This window comes from Miscanthus floridulus, chromosome 4 (assembly GCF_019320115.1).
Source record: "Miscanthus floridulus cultivar M001 chromosome 4, ASM1932011v1, whole genome shotgun sequence".
NCBI classification, from domain to species: domain Eukaryota; kingdom Viridiplantae; phylum Streptophyta; class Magnoliopsida; order Poales; family Poaceae; genus Miscanthus; species Miscanthus floridulus.
In genome coordinates this window covers 30,563,682-30,583,641 of record NC_089583.1, presented here as the reverse complement: position 1 = coordinate 30,583,641, position 19,960 = coordinate 30,563,682, and the positions used below count along the sequence as shown (strand labels likewise).

The 19,960-nt window shown below is 44.7% G+C and overlaps 1 protein-coding gene across 1 annotated transcript; it reads right to left on the bottom strand.

The window, feature by feature from the left end:
* Positions 1–8,524: 8,524 nt before the first annotated feature.
* LOC136551240 (L-type lectin-domain containing receptor kinase SIT2-like) lies at positions 8,525–10,582 on the bottom strand. Its single transcript, XM_066542817.1, has one exon. It carries the CDS (start codon positions 10,562–10,564, stop codon positions 8,525–8,527), a length of 2,040 nt encoding a protein of 679 aa, XP_066398914.1. The 5' UTR covers positions 10,565–10,582.
* Between the last annotated feature and the right edge of the window lie 9,378 nt (positions 10,583–19,960).

The window sequence follows — 19,960 nt, the reverse complement described above, 5'->3', positions numbered from 1 at the left end:
CGTCCGCGACAACGAAAACAAGCACGAGTGTGCGAGGGCGCGAGGCAACGGATCCATTAGATCCACAACTATCAACTTGGGCTGGGCTGACGTTTGCTATGGGCATGGGTAGGGTCGGGCCAGATAATATCCACCGGATGAATTAAATTAAATGGTTGCTTTAAGATTCGCGCAAGTTCTAGAAAAAGGTTCACCAGAGCAAAATCTGTCTTAATAATACTCTTTAAAAAACAAATGTGACAAACCACTGCTGCCACCGTCCCAAAAGGAGTGCAATTACGGTCAATTTTTTTCTTAAGTTTGACTAACTTTGTTGAAGACGATAACAATATTTATGCATCCAAATAGCTTTACTACAAAAATTATTTAGATAATTAATCTAATAATACTTATTGGTTAGCATAGATGTTCACTACCGCAAAAGTCTCATCATCGCCAGTTTGTAAACCCCTTTCACAACTAGGTTTCGCTAGCGTTTATAAAAGTGGGCGATAATAACCAAGGTTACCACAGCCGGTCCAATGTACAATCCAGCAGTGATATCTCTCTACCACCGCTGGTTCAGCGTTACAATCCGGTGGTGATAAAGCGCTCCTCACCATCGATGAACAAATGGTGATGATCATCACCGCTGGCCGGTGAGACGTATGATCCAGCAGTGATGATCGGTTCATCACCGTGGGTGCAGCGTTTGATCCGTGTTCGAGGAATGTCCCCTCAAAGACACTTATAAATAACCAACTTTGTCTTTTACCAGTCTTGTTATTGTTCATGTGGTTTACTCACTTCATCGTGATGTTTAATTCGGTGGTGTTCTTGTGATTTTGGGTGTACTGTAGGGGAGGCATGTGTTGCTCACCCAACATGCGCAGCAAGTTGAGGACACATATGAGCTGTTAGCACTGGCTCTTGGGGAGGAAGCGACAACCGACCTGTTCAGGAGGTCATTGTTCTTTGTGTCGATCAGGAGCAATGACTTCATCAATTATTACCTACGCAATGTTTCAGGTGTCCAGATGCACTACCTCCAATGGGAGTTTAATCTCGAGGCACCTTGGCGCCCTCAAACTGGTAGCTGTGAGGGTCTTCGTTGCCAAAGCTTCGGGCTCCTACTCGAAGGTCCCAAAGGCCCTAAAACGTCGAGACGGTGGTACCTCGGAGGCGGCAGCCAAAGAAGAATGAAGGCTTACGTGGGTATCTTGGGGCACTGGCTTCGGGCGAAGATACCACGGACGACTGAGGCTTCGAACAAGAACAAAGCAGGAAGCACGGACTGGCCCACGTCCCCATGGAGTCCAAGTCGAAAGGTGGTTTGTTGCATGTACAAACTCGAATGTAGCCCTATATGGATGGTGTCTTTAGATCCGATTATACACTATAGCAAGTAAAGGGTATTCTCGATACCCGAAAAGAATGCTTTGGTCTCCGTATATAAGGGGAGCGCTATAACAGTGTGATGAACGAGAGAGAAAATTACTTCTTGATTTACTATGGTTTTATCGAGTTCCTTCACTGTTCGAGGAGGTACCACCTCCAGAATCTACATTTGCAACATTAGCGCCCACCAAGCATGCTTGCCCAAAATTAAAACCTACCATATCACCCAAAAGAAGGAAGTCGGCCGAGAAGCACCTATAGCCACTAGAGTGCGTAGCAATTCTACTAGGACATACGCTCGCACCCAGCTGAAGGACATGAAGTACTCGATGAACACCATGATGTCGATGTCGATGTTGAAGCTCCTGCCAGCGAAAATGCTAATAATGTTGGCAGGGCTCCAAAACCTCTCATGCCAACACAACAACTTTGACAGCTTCAAGATGAACTGCAAATGGTCCACCAAGAAAGAAACTAGCTGGCGGATGAAGCGATCGCCAGTGAGCGTGCAGCCCTAACTACTCAGCAAATCACCAAAACAACAACAACTAATGCTAGCCCCAATAGAGCTAGAGAGCCTAATAAGAAGCAAAAACCTGCCATACACTTACACAACGGCTCCACATCATCAGCCAAACATCCAACAACCTAACCCAACCGTCATGTAGCTCCAACCTCAGCCCAACACACTCAACCCATAAACCCTAGCATCACCCTAACCTTTGGCATGATATTCAATTCGTTCGGTCTGAGGCCAATTGACCATAAATATATCGGCTTTGTCTGAAGGCCTCCAATCGCCCCCTTGGCCAATTACTTACAAGTCCATAGCACTACCAAAACACAATGGCAAATATGTTAGAATCGAATGAGTATACCTCTGTGTAACCGTAGATCCGGGTAGACCTCTCCTTTAGGGTTTCTCTACTCGCCCTTGGATAGTAGCACCGCAGCAGCGTAGGACACCGGTACCGTGGCATTGTAGGCGTCATGGTGGCGATGCCATGAAGTCTAGTGGTGACTGTGGTGACCCTGCAGAGGTGACGGCGGTGGTGGGGCATCTCGTCACTGGCAGCACGCTTTAGATCGGTTTAGGTTTACTGTGGGTGGGATGGTGGCTACTCCGTTGAACCTCATAGTGCGAGCCGTGATCCCTACCTCTCTTTTATATGTGCTGTGCGATAGGGGCCCACCAACCATATTAGGGTTGGGCTCTCCTAATCAGGGAGCAGAGACAAGGGTCCAATAAGCCGTTGGGCCTATTGGTGGAGATCAACTAACATTCTCCCCCTTGATCTCACTACCATCTTTCAATTTCATTTTCTTTTGTTCATTCCATTATAGATTAGCGCATAGAGCATGTCTCATCATCACGGTCCATTGCCGATAGATTTAACAGCTACAACACACTACTCTGTTCGGAAATAGATACTTATCTTTGGGTCTTCTTTTGTCCAGAAATTTTAGGCTTTCCCTTAAACCCATGCTAGCTACATGTTCTCTAAACACGTTGGGTGGTAAGCCTTCTGTAAGCGGATCCGTGAACATCTTTTATATACTTATATGCTCAAGACTTATGACTTGATCTCGGACTTTATCTTTCACAACATAATACTCTATGTCAATGTGTTTGGCAGCACCACTTGACTTATGTTGTGAGCATACTGTACTGCCGAATTATCATCGCAGTATAACTTAAGTGGTCTATAGATGTCGTCAACCACCTTCAAACTGGGTATGAACTTCTTTAGTCAGTTCACCTGCCCGTTGTCTCATAACACGCTATAAACTGTCATACATTGTGGATGATATAGTGACGGTTTGCTTTGAGATTTTCCATAAAATAGCTCCCCCTTTGCGAGAGTGAATTCATATCCTTTCTTAATTTTCTATCATCTCCCGTATAATTAGAATCTGAATATCCCACTATATGGAGTGAATCAGATCTTCTATACGTCATCATGAGGCCTTCCGTTCCTTGCAAATAACGTAAGACTTTCTTTATCAATTTCAGTGTTCTATTCTAGAATTGCTCTGGAATCTGCCAAGTAAAACCCGGTAACAAATGTCAAGTCAGGGCGCGTACATACTTGAGCATATTGCAAGCTTCCGACAATTGAAGCATATGGAACCACTTTTATTTGATTGAGCTCATATTGGTTCCTGGGGCATTGAAAATCCCCATATCTGTCGCCCTTGACCATAAGAGCAGGTGAGGGACTACATTTGTGCATACTGAATTTCTTTAAGATTCTTTCTATGTATGCCTTTTGTGACAGTCCTAATACCCCTTTACTTTTATCTCGGTGAATCTCGATCCCTAGAACAAACGAGACTTCACCAAGATCTTTCATATCAAGTTTTGAGGACAAAACTTCTTTGTCTCCTGTAGTAGACTGACATCACTACTAGCAAGTAAGATATCATCCACATATAGGACAAGGAAGATAAACTTCCCATTCTTAAACTTTGCATAGACACAATTGTCCTCTACATTCTCTTTAAAACCTAAAATTTTTTATTATCTGATCAAACTTCAAGTATCATTGTCTTGAAGCTTGTTTTAATCCATAAATGGATTTCTTTAGGCGGCATCCCATTCGTTCTTTTCCTTCCACGACAAAACCTTTCGGTTGTGCCATGTAAACATTTTCCTCCAAGTCCCCGTTGAGGAATGCCGTCTTTACATCCATCTGATGTAATTTTAAATCATAACGTGCCATTAATGCCATTATGATTCTGAAGGAAACTTTACATGAGACTGGAGAAAAGGTCTCATTGTAATCAATCACTTCTCTTTGCATAAAGCCTTTTGTCACAAGTTGCGCTTTATATCTCTCTATATTCCCTTGAGAGTCAAGTTTTGTTATGTAGACCCATTTACAGTCTACTGTTTTGGCTTCTTTAGGAATTATATCCAAATCCCAAACTTTATTGACATTCATTGATTTCATTTCATCTTCCATGGCCTCAAGCCACTTTGATGAATGATCACTACTCATGGCTTCTTCAAACGAGGTGGGATCATCCTCCATTTGAAATTCCTTAGTGTTGTACACTTCATAATCAGCAGGAATAGCTGATTTTCTAACTCTTTGAGACCTTCTAGGGGCCTTCACATTTGGCACATCTTCTATTTGAGGCTGCTGTTGCTCCCCCTCATGTGTGGCAATAGGTTCTATATGATCCTAAAGAACAGGTTCCTCATCGTCATTCATTGTTGCCACAAGTAGGATAATGACAGGTGCTGACACTACAGTATCTAGCACTGTCGGTGCAGTGACAGCAGGTAGTGAGAAAAATGGCTCATGAATCATTGGAGTGGGCGCATACACCCGCTTCACTTCAAGGTCAATTTCTTGAGCTACCATGCTCCCCCTCATCAATTCATCCTTTAGGAAGACAGCGTGTCTCGTTTCCACAAACCTTGTATGTCTCTCTGGACAGTAGAAAACGAAAACCTTTTGACCTTTCTGGGTAGCCAAACAAATGGCAACTTACTGTTTTGGGATCTAACTTCACAATGTTTGGGTTAAATACTTTAGCCTCAGCAGGGCTCCCCCCCACACACGCAAGTGGTTTAGTGAGGGTATTCTTTCTGTCTACAACTCATACGGTGTTTTAGGCATCGACTTTCTTGATACTCTATTGAGAATATGAATGGCGATTTTTATCGCCTTCATCCACAGGCTCAACTATAAGGTGGAGTAACTTATCATACTGCCCACTATATCCATCAGGGTACGATTGATTCTTTTAGCTACTCTATTCTGCTGAGGTTCGCTAGGTGTAGAATACTGGGCTACTATGCCATTCTTTTAGGATATGCCGACCGTAGTATTCCCCCACGGTCAGACCTGACTATCTTAATCTTTAATATCTTAAATTTATCCAATGCTTTTGTTCTTTCTTTAATTGGATAAATATAGCCATAATAGAAGTAATCATCTGTGGATGTTATGAACGAATTATTACCATCTACACTCTTTATAGGAAACTGACCACAGATGTCTGTGTGAATAATCTATAAAATTTCTATGCTTCGTTTGTCATCTTTCTTAATTCTCTTTACATACTTTCCTTTTATGCACTCTCTGCATTGTTCTAAATCTGAGAGCTCTAATGGAGAAAGAATATCATTCTTAACAAGTCTTACTATTCTCCCCCTCGAAATATGGCCTAAACGATAGTGCCATAATTTCGACGACGCATCGTGAGCTCTCTTATGCCCCCATTTCTAGATTAACACTCTGTCACTAGCTGCTTTATTAGCTGGGTAGCATATGTCTTTGAAGAGATAGTGAACTAACTCTTTATTCTATCATGTACTCGGTGACCGTGTCACACTCTGGGATTGAGATCACAATTGCAGGCTCAATCATGTTCTTTATCACAGCCAAACATTTCTTATTCGCAATGAGCCACTTCCTATGCTCATAGTCATAGGACATCTTTTGGGATTCAAAATCCCTCTCTTTAGTTACCCAAGTGGCATCATTCTCGTTTGTCTCCCTCACCGGTGCCACATGATCAGTGGAACACAGTAAGGTGACTACCCAGTCCACCTTAGACAAGATGACAACCAGATCAAAACTTTTCTTAGCATAAAAATAACACCATTTGCATGCTTTGATTCCAACGTTGGTCAAAATCAAAACATACAACTATTCTTACACACTAATTCTACATCACCATTGGATAGAAATAGAATTAATACATAAAACATTAACTTTTATAACTGTTCTTACACACTAATTCTACATCACCGTTGGGTAGAAATAGAATTAATGCATAAATCATTAAAATTTACATTTGTTCTTATACACTAATTCTACATCACCGTTGGGCAGAAATAGAATTAATGCATAAATCATTAAAATTAACAACTTTTCTTATACACTAATTCTACATCATTGTTGGGCAGAAGTAAAATTAATGCATAAATCATTAAAATTATGATATTGTTATTAACAACATTGGTCAGAAAATAAAAACATCATAATCTATGTCAAACCTCTTTTTCTCCAATTAAATACCACATTGGTTCAAAATAACTGGAGAATCAACTATTTCTTTAGCAGCGGAAAAACTCCCTTTTTCTCCAATTAAATATCACATTGATTCAAAATAATTAGAGAATAAACAACTTCTTTAGCAGTGGAAAAACTTTCACTCAATTTTTTGAATTTTACCCACAGGAAAAAATTACTTTTTCTATTTTTCGTTTGAGCCAATCTGCATTTTCAATTTTCTAGGAAAAAGAAAAATGTGAAACGGGCTCATTCTTTACTCTCAGCCCAAAAACGGCAAAAGGCTGGCTCGGCCCAGCGGTGCAGCAGCAGAGCGCAATAGTGCGCGCGGTCCATTTGAGCAGTGCGGCCCAGCGCGAGACCTTGGCCCAGAAGCCACGCGCACCGCGCGTCCCCGTGCCCAGGCCACAACCTGGGCCTGGGCCAGCAAAGCGGCCTCCCACTCGCACCCGCCTGGGCCTGATCCTGGCCCAATCGATCTCGGTCGTCCATTCCGATCGGACGGTGGCGCGCGCGGATAGGGAGAACAAAAACCCTGCCCGCGCCGCACCCCCAAACCCTAGTTCATTTGCATCCTTTTGACTCTCTCTTCGCTCTCTCTCTGTCGCCGCTCTCTTTCTTCCTCAGCACAGCGCAACCGTGAGCGACCGAGAGCGAGACAGCGAGCGAGCGGGCGGTGGAGCGACCATGGCGCCGTCGCTGGCCCCCTCGCCGGCGCGCGTGCTCCCCAACGGGTGAGCACACCACCGTTGAGCGGCCTGGCCGCGGCGCCCCCTTGGCCGAGCCCGGCAAGCAGCTGCCCCCGGCTCGGCTCTTCTTCTCCCGCGCCGGCGAAGGGCTATCCCGACGCACGGCGAGGTAGGTCCATTCCTCTTTTCCCCCTTCTCCGATTTGGATTTCTCTTCTCTTATCCAAACCTGAGGTGGGGATTAGGGTTTGGAGATTTGCACTATTCTTCTTCCCCAGAGGATCTGCGTGGGTTTAGGGTTCTGTTTTGACTCTTTTCTAGGCCGAATCCCTCTTCTTTTCTTTTGGATCTTGTTTCTCTTTCTACGGATTCAACCGATTGGGGTACTAGGGTTAGGGTTTTGCTATTTGCACTTTTCTTTTGATTTCTTTTCTTTTTGGAGTTCATCCGAATGGCTTTCCCCTTTTCCCTTTCTCCTTTTGGGATCAACCCGATTTGGGATGGGGTTAAAATTAGGGTTAGGTCTTAGGGTTCGGCCAAATCCGAACCCACTCTTCTTCTTCTTTCTACTGTTTCTCTTCCCGTTGAAGGCTTTTACGGGTTTAGGGTTAGTGAACCCCTTCTCTGTTCAGATCCGTAAGGAACTCTTTTCTTTTCTTGCCGCACCGGCACTTTTCCCCGCGCGGTGGCGGTGGTGACCGGGGTTCCAGTGACGTCCGCCACCCCCGGTCCCTTTTCTGTTTCTTTTACCCGATTAGGGTTAGGGTTACACACTGGCAACCTGGCTCTGATACCATTGTTAGAATCAAATGAGTATACCTCTGTGTAACCGTAGATCCGGGTAGACCTCTGGGTTTCTCTACTCGCCCTTGGACAGTAGCACCGCAGCAGCGTAGGACGCCGGTACCACGGCGTTGTAGGCGTCGTGGTGGCGATGCCGCGAAGTCCAATGGCGACCGTGGTGACCCTGCAGAGGCGACGGCGGTGGTGGGGCATCTCATCGCTGGCAGCACGCTTTAGATCGGTTTAGGTTTACTGTGGGTGGGATGGCGGCTACTCCGTTGAACCTCGTAGTGCGAGCCGTGATTCCCACCTCTCTTTTATATGTGCTGTGCGACAGAGGCCCACCAACCATATTAGGGTTGGGCTCTCCCGATCAGGGAGCAGAGACAATGGCCCAATAGACCGTTGAGCATATTGGTGAACATCAACTAACAAAATAGACCCACATCCATTAATGATGAGCTCCGAAGCAGCAGTAGACTCAGCAAAAGGTAATGAGACAGTTCTCGCGATGTCTGTTGGCATATTAGACGAAAGCAATGCCCTTGCTTGATACTCAATGTTGAAGCCAAAGATGGTCTACTCTTGGGAGAACATGTCTGAAAGGAAGCACCTGACACACACACACACACACTATAATTCCATTTCATCTTCCACCTGATACGAAAGATATAGTGCCAATGCTTCCAGCCGATATGGTGGCAATGCTTCCAGCTGGCGATTGAATGGGCATGGCATATGAGTTGAATCCTTCATTCTGCATTAGAGCCATCGTACTGAAGCTCATATCTGTGGATTGTAAATCTGGAAGTGGTGTGCTTCTGTCGAGATATTGCATGACTTGCTGCATATTTGGCCTTATGTTTGTGTATGGATGGGAGCACAGCAAACCGAGCTTGAGCACTAGGGACACCTCATCAACATCATATTGACCCCGTAACCTGAGGTCGACAGTCTGAATGAGAGACCCATTGTGCAAATGCTCGAGAACCCAGTCCACTAGCATTTCTTGGTTGTCTTGAGCGTCAATGTTGACTGGCCTTTGCCCACAAGTAATCTCAAGAAGGAAAGCACCGAACGCGAACACGTCTGTGAGCTTGGATGCCTTACCGGTGCGTATTAGCTCAGGGGCTAAGTAGCCCATGGTGCCAACGACATGTGTGGTTTGCGGGTCGGTGCCATGATCATACAGTCTTGCGAGCCCAAAATCACCGAGGCGCCCATTCATCTCGCTGTCCAGGAGCACATTGCTTGCCTTGACATCTCGGTGTATAACAACCTTTTCCCACTTGTCATGGATATAAAGCAAGGCTGATGCCACTCCTTTGATGATACAGAACCTTTGAGCCCAATCAAGCATCGGTTTATTCTCCTCCTCACAGTCACAGTGCAGGTACTTATCAAGGCTACCATTTGGCATGTACTCGTAGACCAGGAGGAGCTCACCTTTTCTTCTACAATAGCCAAGTAGCTGTGCCAGATTACGATGCCGGAGGCGTCCGATACTGACTACCTCGGCAATGAACTCCTTCATTCCTTGCCTTGACTCGTGAGAGATCCTCTTGACAGCGACCTCCAATTTAGACTTGACAAGAACTCCTTTGTACACTTTCCCAAATCCTCCAGCACCGAGTAGATGTTTGCTCTTAAACCCACTAGTTGCGTGGTACAGATCCTTGAAAGAGAAGCGATGCGGCCCAAACTCAAGCTCCCACTCTTCAAGGAGCTCAGCGTACCTCAGCTTTCTTAGCACGACAAGAGTGGCGACGGTGCCGGCAGTGATGATGACCGCTGCGGTAGCTATCGGCAGGACGATCTCCAGGACCTTGGAACGAGGCTTGGGCCCAAAGGGCGGTAACTTGGGCAATCCGGCGATGTCGATGGCCGGAGCAGGACCATTCATGGCGAAGCTCCAGCCGAGCACATAGTGTCTGGAGTTGATCCCACCTGTCGCCGACGAGAAGCCGATGTACGACTGCTCCCTGAGCACCGTCGAGAGATTATAGATGGCGGAGACCAAGGGTCTCGCCGGCTTGCTGGCCACCGTGATGGGTGCCAGGGTCACATCGATCCGGCACGTCTCGCCGTCGTATTCCACCCACACCTGCATCGCCTCCCGGCTGAAGAGGCTCAGGTTCCTGAAAACGCCGCCGCCGTGGTCGTCGTCGTAGTAGCCCGTAGGGGAGGCCTGCACCGAGTGCAGGTCGTTGATGTCGATGCCGACGTGGTTGGCGTTTATGTCTTGGAAGTCGGTGTTCTGGGTGGTGTCGAGCTCGACGGCGAAGAGGTGGTTGCTCGCGTTTCCGTTGTTCTGGACGTTGAGGAGTGCCAGGTACCCGGCGGGGAGCGCGGTGGCGAAGAAGCTCGTGTTCGGGGCCACCACGAAGGCCATGCCGTGCGCGCTGAAGTCGGTGTAGTCGGAGACGATGGCGAACACGAAGGCGGCCGCGAAGGACGGCACCTTATTATTGCCGCCCGGCGGAGACGTGCTTAAGAATTGCAGCGGCGTGGGGTAGAAAGCGTGGCCTTGGAGGTTGGTCTTGCTGCTGGTGAGCACCAGGAGCCCGTCGGGCATGACAGTGGCGTTGCCATCGGTGGTGAGGTTGGCGCCGGCGAAGCCCGAGTAGGCGAACTGATGAGTTTCACCGACGCCGGCGCACAAGGTGACTGCGATGTTAAGGCTCATCAGGAAGAGCGGGCGGAGGAAGACGATAATATGCTTCATGTTCATGGAGTGTTTGTGCGTGGCATGAGCAGGATGAAAGGCAGAGCTTCTGACATGTTGCTGTCGTGTCAAAAGAAATATCTTGAGCCGGCCCGAACCCTGATCCCCTCTGTCTGTGCATGAAAGCGCGCGAACTGTAGTAGCTAGCTAGTGTGTTTGTGTGTGTGAACTCAGGAATGGGACTTGCTTATCTGTTTCAGTATTAAGATATAAGATGATTTGGACCCAACAACACTCCAGAATACTACATGATCAGTCCTGTTCGCTGTACAGCCCCGTTCGCTGGTATGAAACTTGGCTGAAACTGGCTGAAAAACACTGTTACGGCTGAATTGTTGTGAGAGAAAAATACTATTCCGGCTGAAAAAAGAAGCCGAACAAGCCGAATATGGGGTAAGCCGAACAGGGCCGCGCTCCAACGGAACTACTTTTTGGACCGTCCTAAGCTTTCTGGTGTGGAAGTTGGAACGCCTGCTCCTCCTTTCCAAAATTAATGTACGTCTCATATCTTTTTAAATTTGATCAAACATATAAATAAAAAAGTAGTAATATTTTTTTTGTGTGGCAAGGTCATTACATAAATTGTGGAATACATTTTCATTAAGAAAACTTATTTTGAGATAAAACTATTGATATTATTTTTTATATGACTAGTCAAATTTTAAAAAGTTTATGGGTAGTGTTTCACATGGATCATGGCAAGCTTGGGAGGCTGGTGGACCCATAGAGTGGGTCGGCCGAACCACCAAACAAACACCCCACCCCCCCTATGTGGGTCCCACCAGCTCCATTTCCTCCATTAAGCTTAAATCTACATAGAAATATACTTCAAGCACATGTGGAACTTGTTATTTGATAAAATATGCCTATGATACGCTTGTCTTCCTTTATTCCGAAGATGATAGCGGTGATTTTAAATATGTAAAAGTATGACATTTTTGTCGTCAACACCCCTCTAAAGTAATTTCTTCTTTTCTTAATTTATTTCTTTTAGGCATTACAACACCGTACACAATCTAAAATAAAATAGCCCGTATGTATGCTTATCATTTTCTTTTTTCTAATATTCAAGAATCTGTGTATATTTCGAGAACCCAAATGGGCTTAAACATGGGCTATGCTAGCGTCCGTACGTCTGGACGGACCCACGGCGCCCCATGCCTCCTCTTGCTTTAATTTTTTTGGAAACACGCGCCTCCTCCTCCCGCTCTCCTGCTACTGCGCCCCACGCATCCTCCTGCCCGCCCAGCTACATGCGAGAGAGAGCACAGCACGCGTGCCCTAATGTGAGAGAGAACCCAGCCGCATACGAGAGAGAAGGATCACAGCACGCGTGCCCCCATGTGTGTGTGTGAGAGAGAGAGAGAGCACAATGTGCGTGCCCCAATGTGAGAGAGAGGGAGGGAGAGAGCACGGCGTGCATGCACATGTGTTGAGCCCACAGCATGCTCCACCGTGGGGGCCCACGCCTGGTGGTGTAGGGGCGCCTAGTGCAGCGCGTGCTTTCCCACGAGTCTGAGCATGTGGGGAGAAGCACCTGTTGTAACATACTAAAACAAGGTGAAACATACGTTTGCCACATATGTGTATAACCACTGCAAAACACTTACAACATACGTCTAAAATAGGTAAAACATTTGAAAGATACACTTGCAACATATGTGTGAAAACATATGATAGAACACTTGCAACTTGGAATATGAAATCACTTGCTGCAACAGAAGACTGAAACATATGAAATATTTTGGAACATATTGTTGCAACATATATGTGAAAGTATATGCAACATCGAGATCAAAACGCTTGCAACATACGTCTGAAAACAGATGAAACAGTTTGAACAAACGCTTGCAACATGGCTCTGAAACACTTGTAACATATACAACATGTGCAACATCCCCCGATCTACTTTTGCAACATCAATATGAAACGGTTACAATGTGCCTCTGAAATGTCTGAACAATTGAAACGTACATTTGCAACATAGGGGGAGAGAGGCATGGGCTGATCAATTTTGGGCGACGGGGTGGGAGCCGACGGTGAGCGGTTGCGCACGAGCACCACCCAGCACCAGTAGCGGCGGCACGCACGAGCACCACCACCACCACCGCTAACAGCACCGGGCTTGGCTCGACGGCGACGGTGGGGGATGGAGGGCAGGGAGCGCCAATCTCGCTGCGGTGGGGGAGAGAGCCATCGGATCCGCAGGCGTTGGGCGCTCCTAGTGGGTGAGGACGCCGGGTTGTAACACCCTAGGTGTTTGGCTCCCACAAAATTGCATTTCATTTCATAAACATGTGCATCATCTATCTCATCATGCCATTGTTACTGAAACCTGCATATGCAACATTCTCAATTATGTTTGTTTCATACTTGATTGTTTGTGAATGGTAGTGGTGCAACATGTGAGTGCAACATGAGTCTCTCATACCTTGAAACATGGCAACTTGGTAGGGTAATTTGACAAGTGTAAAATTGCAACAAAGTCATGAAACATGTGAAACATGGAATTGCAACATTAGGGTAAATTGAGTGTTTTGCTATTTCATCACATGTGATACTTAGAAGTTGGTGTAGCACTTGTGTAGAGTGGTTAATTATGGTCTAATACACCTTAACTACACTTAGGGTAATTGATGGGACATTGTTCATGTGGACCAAAATGACTAACTTGCCCTCTAGGTGGAGGTTTGACTTAGGGTGACCTATAGAGTGCCACTGTTTGACTGATTCAAAAGTCTAACCTAGAGACCTTGCATGGATGTGCACCCTTTACCAAAGTTGTAGCCAATTTATCAAGGAACAAAAGTCTCAATATGACCATCTCATGAAAATGGCTAGAACATACTCAAACAGGGCCCACAAGTCAAGTTTCCCTGCTGATTTCATACTTAGAAAATTTTCTAAGTCAGAAATACCATTCCAGTTGGATCGAGCCAACTTTGGCTTGATACAACTCATGATCCAGGGAGAATTAGCTGTTGATTTCTAAATCAAAGTTGTAGCCCTACCATAGCTCTACAACTTTTATATACATTACTTCCACTAATTCGTCACGGTCTAAGAGATCCAACGCTGTCAACTTCGCCTGTCAGTCGTCGCCATGGAGCACTGAATCAAAGTTTTAGAAAACCGTCAGTGAACGCCATGGCTGACCGATTCAGAGTCTGGCCACCGCGTGGCGTGCATGCTCTGCTAGTGCCTCCACGTCGCGCGCCGTGCTCCCAGATGAAAGCCAGCGCCTCGCTCACTCGCTCTTCATCTCGCCATTTCCTCTCTGCCATCCTCTTCCACGTGAGCGCGGCGACCGGGAAGCCATGGCCGCCGCCGAGCCAAATCCCCCTCAACCGAGCACCATTGTCCGATTCCTCTGAACCACAGCACCACCGTGAGCTCCTCCACGTCCTCGACCTCACCGTAATCTCGTTTTTGCCTCAGGTAGAACTCACTGTGAAGGCGGCTCCACGGGGTCGCCATGACCGCCGCCGACCGAGCTCGCACGTGGCTGTGCTGCTCAAGCCTCTTGCTGCCTCCTTTTTCCCTTGCTTTAGATCCTGTTAGTGATGCTGATGCTTGTAGGGTCGACCACTAGGGCCGTGACGCCGTCGGCTCGCCGGAGCTGGCCAACCCGTGGCCGTGCGCCGCCATGGCCGTCGCCATTTCCCCTAGCCGCTGAAATTGCTGCAATTGATAGTACCCCTAGGTGCGCATGGGTGAGGTGAACACGCTGGTACTGATGGCCTCGCCGGAGCTACCACCGGCGACGAGCTACGCCGTCGCTCTTCTTCCCTCCCCTGTCTGTCTCTCTGACTCGCGGGGCCCGCTCGTTAGCAGCCGCGCACAGGCGGGAGCCGGCCATGGGCTGCGCCATTTCTAGGCTGCACTGAGTGCTGATGCGCGCGCATCGTGGGCCGCTGAGTCTTTCCGGGCCGGCCCAGCAGTAGTTGGTTAGGTTTCCATTTTATTTTGTTTTATTCTTTTCACAGATTTGAGTACATATTCAAAAATATATATCTCTTGGTTGGTAGATCCAAATCATGTGGTTCCAATTTTGTTGAGTTCCTGGTAATGTCTAGTTTATATTAAAAATATAATTTATACCATGTTCTGTTATGAAAAATGGAGTTGCTAATTATCTCTTTTAATCATGTGGGAAATAGGGGTAATTATATCTTTTTCTGTGTAGCTCCAAATGGCATGAAATTTTTATGGTGTACTGCTCATATCATCAATAGCTTGTAGTTAAATTTTCATACATTTTGGACATGGTATGCAGGAGTTAGGTAATTCTCTTGTTTGCATGGATGGATCTTGTGTGAATTTTCATAATTTTTCTATAGATCCAGTAATGGTAAAATTTAGTGAATGCTATTCTTATGCTAGAATGATACTAGAAAAAATATGAAATCTGTTGCTGGACACTTTCCAATAGGGTTTCCTAATTATGCTAGAAATAGACCTGTCATCTGTTATTTTTGATACAGCAAGTTCTGTTTGTCCCATTGCTTTGAAATTTTTATGGTAGTCTATGTGAAGCATGTGGTAGCTACTGTAAGTTTTGTAGATTTTTCTGTATAGTTTTACTATATGTTGCTTTAATCACCTAATTAACTAAATAAATTAGAAAAGGACATTAAATAATTTATTTAGAAGTTGGCACTATACTTTCTGTCGTTCCTCTAGTATGCACAACAAGTTGGTAAACTTGGTTTGATCCAATTATGCTTTTGCATCATCACTAAATATTTAATTTAGTAAACCTGCTATTTCTAGACAGATTCTATGTTTACTTAAATTCGATTTGGTTAACGTAAGAATCATGCTTTGATGTTTATAAATGATTTGTAGAGAATTTCATAAGCTTTACATAATGTCCTCTTGCAAGTCATTTGAATTTGTAGAACTCTTGTTGTGATTGAATTAAGGAACTGCTCGTTTGCATATAAAACCTTAACTGTTGATTTAAGTATGCCTTTACTATTCCTAAGCTTGTGGTAATGTTCCTAGGTGTTAGGCCTTTAACTGAAGATGAGCATCTTTATCTTAGGTTATGCAAGTTAGGTAAGTTGATCTTGTTCTTCAAGTTAAGTTAGATACATGTTTTAAAGTGATTTGAATAGAGCTATTCTTAATCGGTAAACGAGTGTCCAGTGATGTTTTCGTTAAACACTTACTATGATCCATTCATCATGAGCATCATGTCATTCCTTATGCATCCATGATATTTATCTTGTGCATCGACATGCAATAGGTGTACCGAAAGGGGTGACACTGCTGGAATTCGAGGAACTGAGCGGGGAGCAGCAGCAGCCAACACCGGAGGTTCAGGAGGTGCAGCCCTCGGGAGAAGTGCCAGACGAGGTCGCCGTTGAGTGCCCGGATCACCGTCCGTGCAACTTTGTGAAAGGCAAGCCCCGGAGCATATTAAGCCTCCTAATTTCCAAAATGCAGTTAAAGTATTATTGTTACATATATATATTGTTGCATTAAGTTTAGGTGTTGGATGCAAACACTTGTTGCATTGGTTATCCAATCCTTGTCCAGATATTGATACCCTGAATCCTATGTAGCTCAGGCTCGTGTAGTGCTTAGCCCTGCTTAAACGCGGTAGAAGTCAGGTGATTTCCTGTCACCTGTGAGATATAGGGATATACATATGGTACGGTTGGCTATATTTGCTATCGTGGAAAAGAACCTGTCTTAATTTGAAATGAAGACCGGGCGGAGACTTGCCAGTTTGTAGTGACTCTGTCTGTGTTGCTTAAGGATCGAATCTTGGAGCCTTTCCTGTTCATGTTGAACGCATGCCTCTCTCTTAGTTGGCCGGGTCCGGAGACCGACCACGAAGCCGAGTAGCTCACCTCAGACCAGGAGTCGATAAGTATAAAGTACGCCTCGGAAGGGAGCCATAGACGTGAGTCTAAGGGCAGGTGATTTAAATGTCCTGATCGTCCTGGCAAAAGGGTAATCCCTGAGAGTGCTGGCGCTGATCGAACCCGCGAATTTAGTTCCTGAGTTGTACCAAAGGTGACCCACGGCTACCCTTGCAAAGTATGCCAGGGTGAGAGTTAGGAATACCCCCTCAGCTGAGTTGTAATTCAATTCGAGTCGCCGTCTCTCACCGGTTAGTGAGAACTTGACGGGCTTATCTCCAAAGTAGATACACTAAATAACATAATGGTTCAGAAATGATGATATGATGATGACAGTCTTATTATACCTGCTATGGTTAATATTGTTTGCTCCTAATAAGTGAGTGCTCTAGTACAGGTGCAAATCTAGTGGATAGGTAAATGATGATAAACTTGATGTAAAGTTTAAATTGGTTACTATATTCATAAGCGCTTTTATGCAACTGTGTCCAGCTATCCCACCTCATAAGCCTTGCATGACCATTGGTGTCCTTTATTTCTGGTTTTGACGGGTAAGTCTAGCTGAGTACCTTCTCGTACTCAGGGTTTATCTCCCACCTGTTGCAGATGATCAATTCTACTTTGGTTGCTGTAAGTATTGCCTTCTCCCGGCTGGGGATGAAGACTAGACCGTTGGGCGCGGTCTCTCCTAGTTCTCGTACCTGAAGATGCTTTTGGTGGGACATGACTAAGATCTGGCAATGTATTTAAAACTATGAAGTTATGTACTAAACTATGTTGCTTCCGCAAATTTGAACTTGGTTTGTAATATTTTATTTGAACTCTGATGGATGTAATCCGAATGCCACTTGTGAAATGTTGTAACAAATGATGTGTTGTGTTGAATCACTACGATCTTGGTTTGTATGTCGAGAGTTGTTTGAAATTCTTCGTAATTTCTGGACTACCGGTATTATGGGAACTTAAGTATAGGAATTTGACCACTTCGGTGATTGTTTTTACACTTACGTTCTTATAATTTGGTCGGTTCTGTTACACGGGTGGGGGAGGGATGCCGCCGGGGTGTGCCGGGGTGGGGCAGGGCACGAGCGCGGAAGGGATAAGGATGGGAAAGAGAAAGTGAGGAATAAGATTTTTTTAATAAACATGCGGACAGGAGTAAAAATGCGTCCAGCGATTGTGCAAGGAGGCGTCCGTCTGTCCCAGAAGCCAGTGTATGAGCATTATCGCTTAAACATTGCACACAGCCGGCGTGCTCCTCTTGAACTGATTAATCACCTAAGGAGTTTAATTATTATGGATCATGTTCTATCTCCTATAGAATAATATTTAAAGATAGCACAATTTGATATTTGCTCTAGCATCATGCTATTTTTTTATTTTTTATTTATTTGGGTGATAGTAAAAAATATTCATCAAACATATGCCAATTAGATGACGTAGACAGCGCTCTCTCTCACTCACCCATCTGGTTACGGAAAAGATGGTTCGACAACATCATCAAATCAAATGAGAAAGTCTATTTCATCTCTCTGAACTAGCGACACAATCGGATAATAACATCTCTAAACTTCCTTAACTCTCAAAGGCGTTGAAATTTCCTCCCTACCCTAGTTAGAAGTGGGTTTCAAGGTGGTTTCACATTTTTTTAGTTTAGAAAATATGGTAAATACCTTATATAGTTTAAAACTACGGATAATGCCTCTAAGTTTCTAACAATTCCGAGAAAGATCATAGGGATAGATTGGGGCATGCCAAACCCAAATAAAATATTTGGAGCTCGTCAAAGTGTCTTCAAAGTCTTACAAAAAATAGATTTTAGCTCTAAGAAAAGGTAAGATATCAAAAAAAAATCCCCTGGACATTATAATTGATGTCTAAACATGTTTTGAAAACTGTTCACAAACAAGAAAAACACATGAGATACAATCAGAATGAATGCATTCAACAGTAATGTGCTAGATTCTTACTAGTTCCATCATATATATTTTTGTTGCGGACAGTTTTTGAATTGCATTTAGACATCAATTAGAATGGTTTGGAAATTTTCTAGATTTGTCGAGATAATTTCACCATTTTACTAGAGATAAATCTAATTTTTTGAAAGCTTTTAAAGATAATTTTATGAGCTCTAAATATTTAATTTGTGCTTCTTATGTCTCAATCTATCTCTAGTATTTTTATCAAAAAAATTGAAAACCCAGAGACATTTTTCATTGTTTATAAAAACTTATTTAACAATTTTTTAAACTAAAGAAATATGAAACTGCCTTGAAAAGCATTTGTGACCAATACAAGAAGGTAATTTAAGCAGTTTTGAGAGTTGAAAGGATAAGATGGTCGATTTTATAGTTTGAGAACGAAAAATAGACCATGGCAACCATTTATAATAAGGAAATCGAAAACACAAAATGCCTGGACCGAGAAACAAATAGGCCTTGTATATATAGAGTACATTTCATTTCTCCTTGCATTTCTTACGTGAACCTGAATACAAGTAGGAATAATTCAATTTGTGACGGTGTGTGGTAATTTTAAATTATGTGTCCATATCTTTTTTTTTAACACGCTTTCTGAGCAAAACAAATAAATTTCAATTTACATCGTTTTTCTATTTACCTGGTAGAGCTCAATTTCCTTATTCTTCTAACGGAAGTTCCAACCCTGCTATTTGACCAGTAATTCCATAGCTACCACGTCAGTAAGACTCACAGAAACAAAATCACATACTGTACAATTTCTAGATAAATATGGGCCCATAATAAATTCTTCGATCCTCAATCCGTTCTCTATCGTCCACACCATGGTGGGCTGGCCGAGCATGGTGGGCCTCTGCCCAAGCCCTCCCCTCCAGTTTCGGCCTTCCCATCATCTTCCTGCGTAGATCGGCCATTACCCTTTTTTTTTTCTCATGGCTGATGTGGCAACGGTATAGCAAGAGCACCCATCTTTTCTCTCCTGTTCATTCTTCCGGTCATTATCTCATGGCGGATGTGGCATTCTTCCCCTATGTGCCAAGCAAAAATTGCCACATCCAGCAACGAGTTATGGAAATTATCGTAAAGTTTCTCTTTTAATGCTATGGAAATTAATTAGGAATTTTGATGTTTCTACCCTTATTCCAAACCCCAATGGTGATTTTATCTCTTATTTTTTAACTTTGTGTTTTTATCCTCATTATTTTTTTTTGTGAAGCCTCGGCTTTGTAACACCGTTGGTAATGGTCGGATTAAATGGCAAAAAAATAGAAAAGAAAAGACAGGTGGCCGAAAAGATAGAAATGCCCCCTTTTCCTACTTCGCAGAGTCGCACGACACGGTCTTGGTTTGCATGTCGCGGTCGCTGGCTTAGGATTCGAGCGGCAAAGACCGGCGGCGGCGCTAGGGAGGGGGTGCGGGGGCCTCTGTGGGCGCTAGGGAGGCACGCGGCCACACCCCGGCGACGAGCGGGAGGTTACGCGTCCAGCCCCCGGCGGCGCGCGGGA

Bases quoted from the DNA above. Each gene is read 5' to 3' on its own strand.
- LOC136551240 (XM_066542817.1), bottom strand. From the start codon at position 10,564: ATGAGCCTTAACATCGCAGTCACCTTGTGCGCCGGCGTCGGTGAAACT.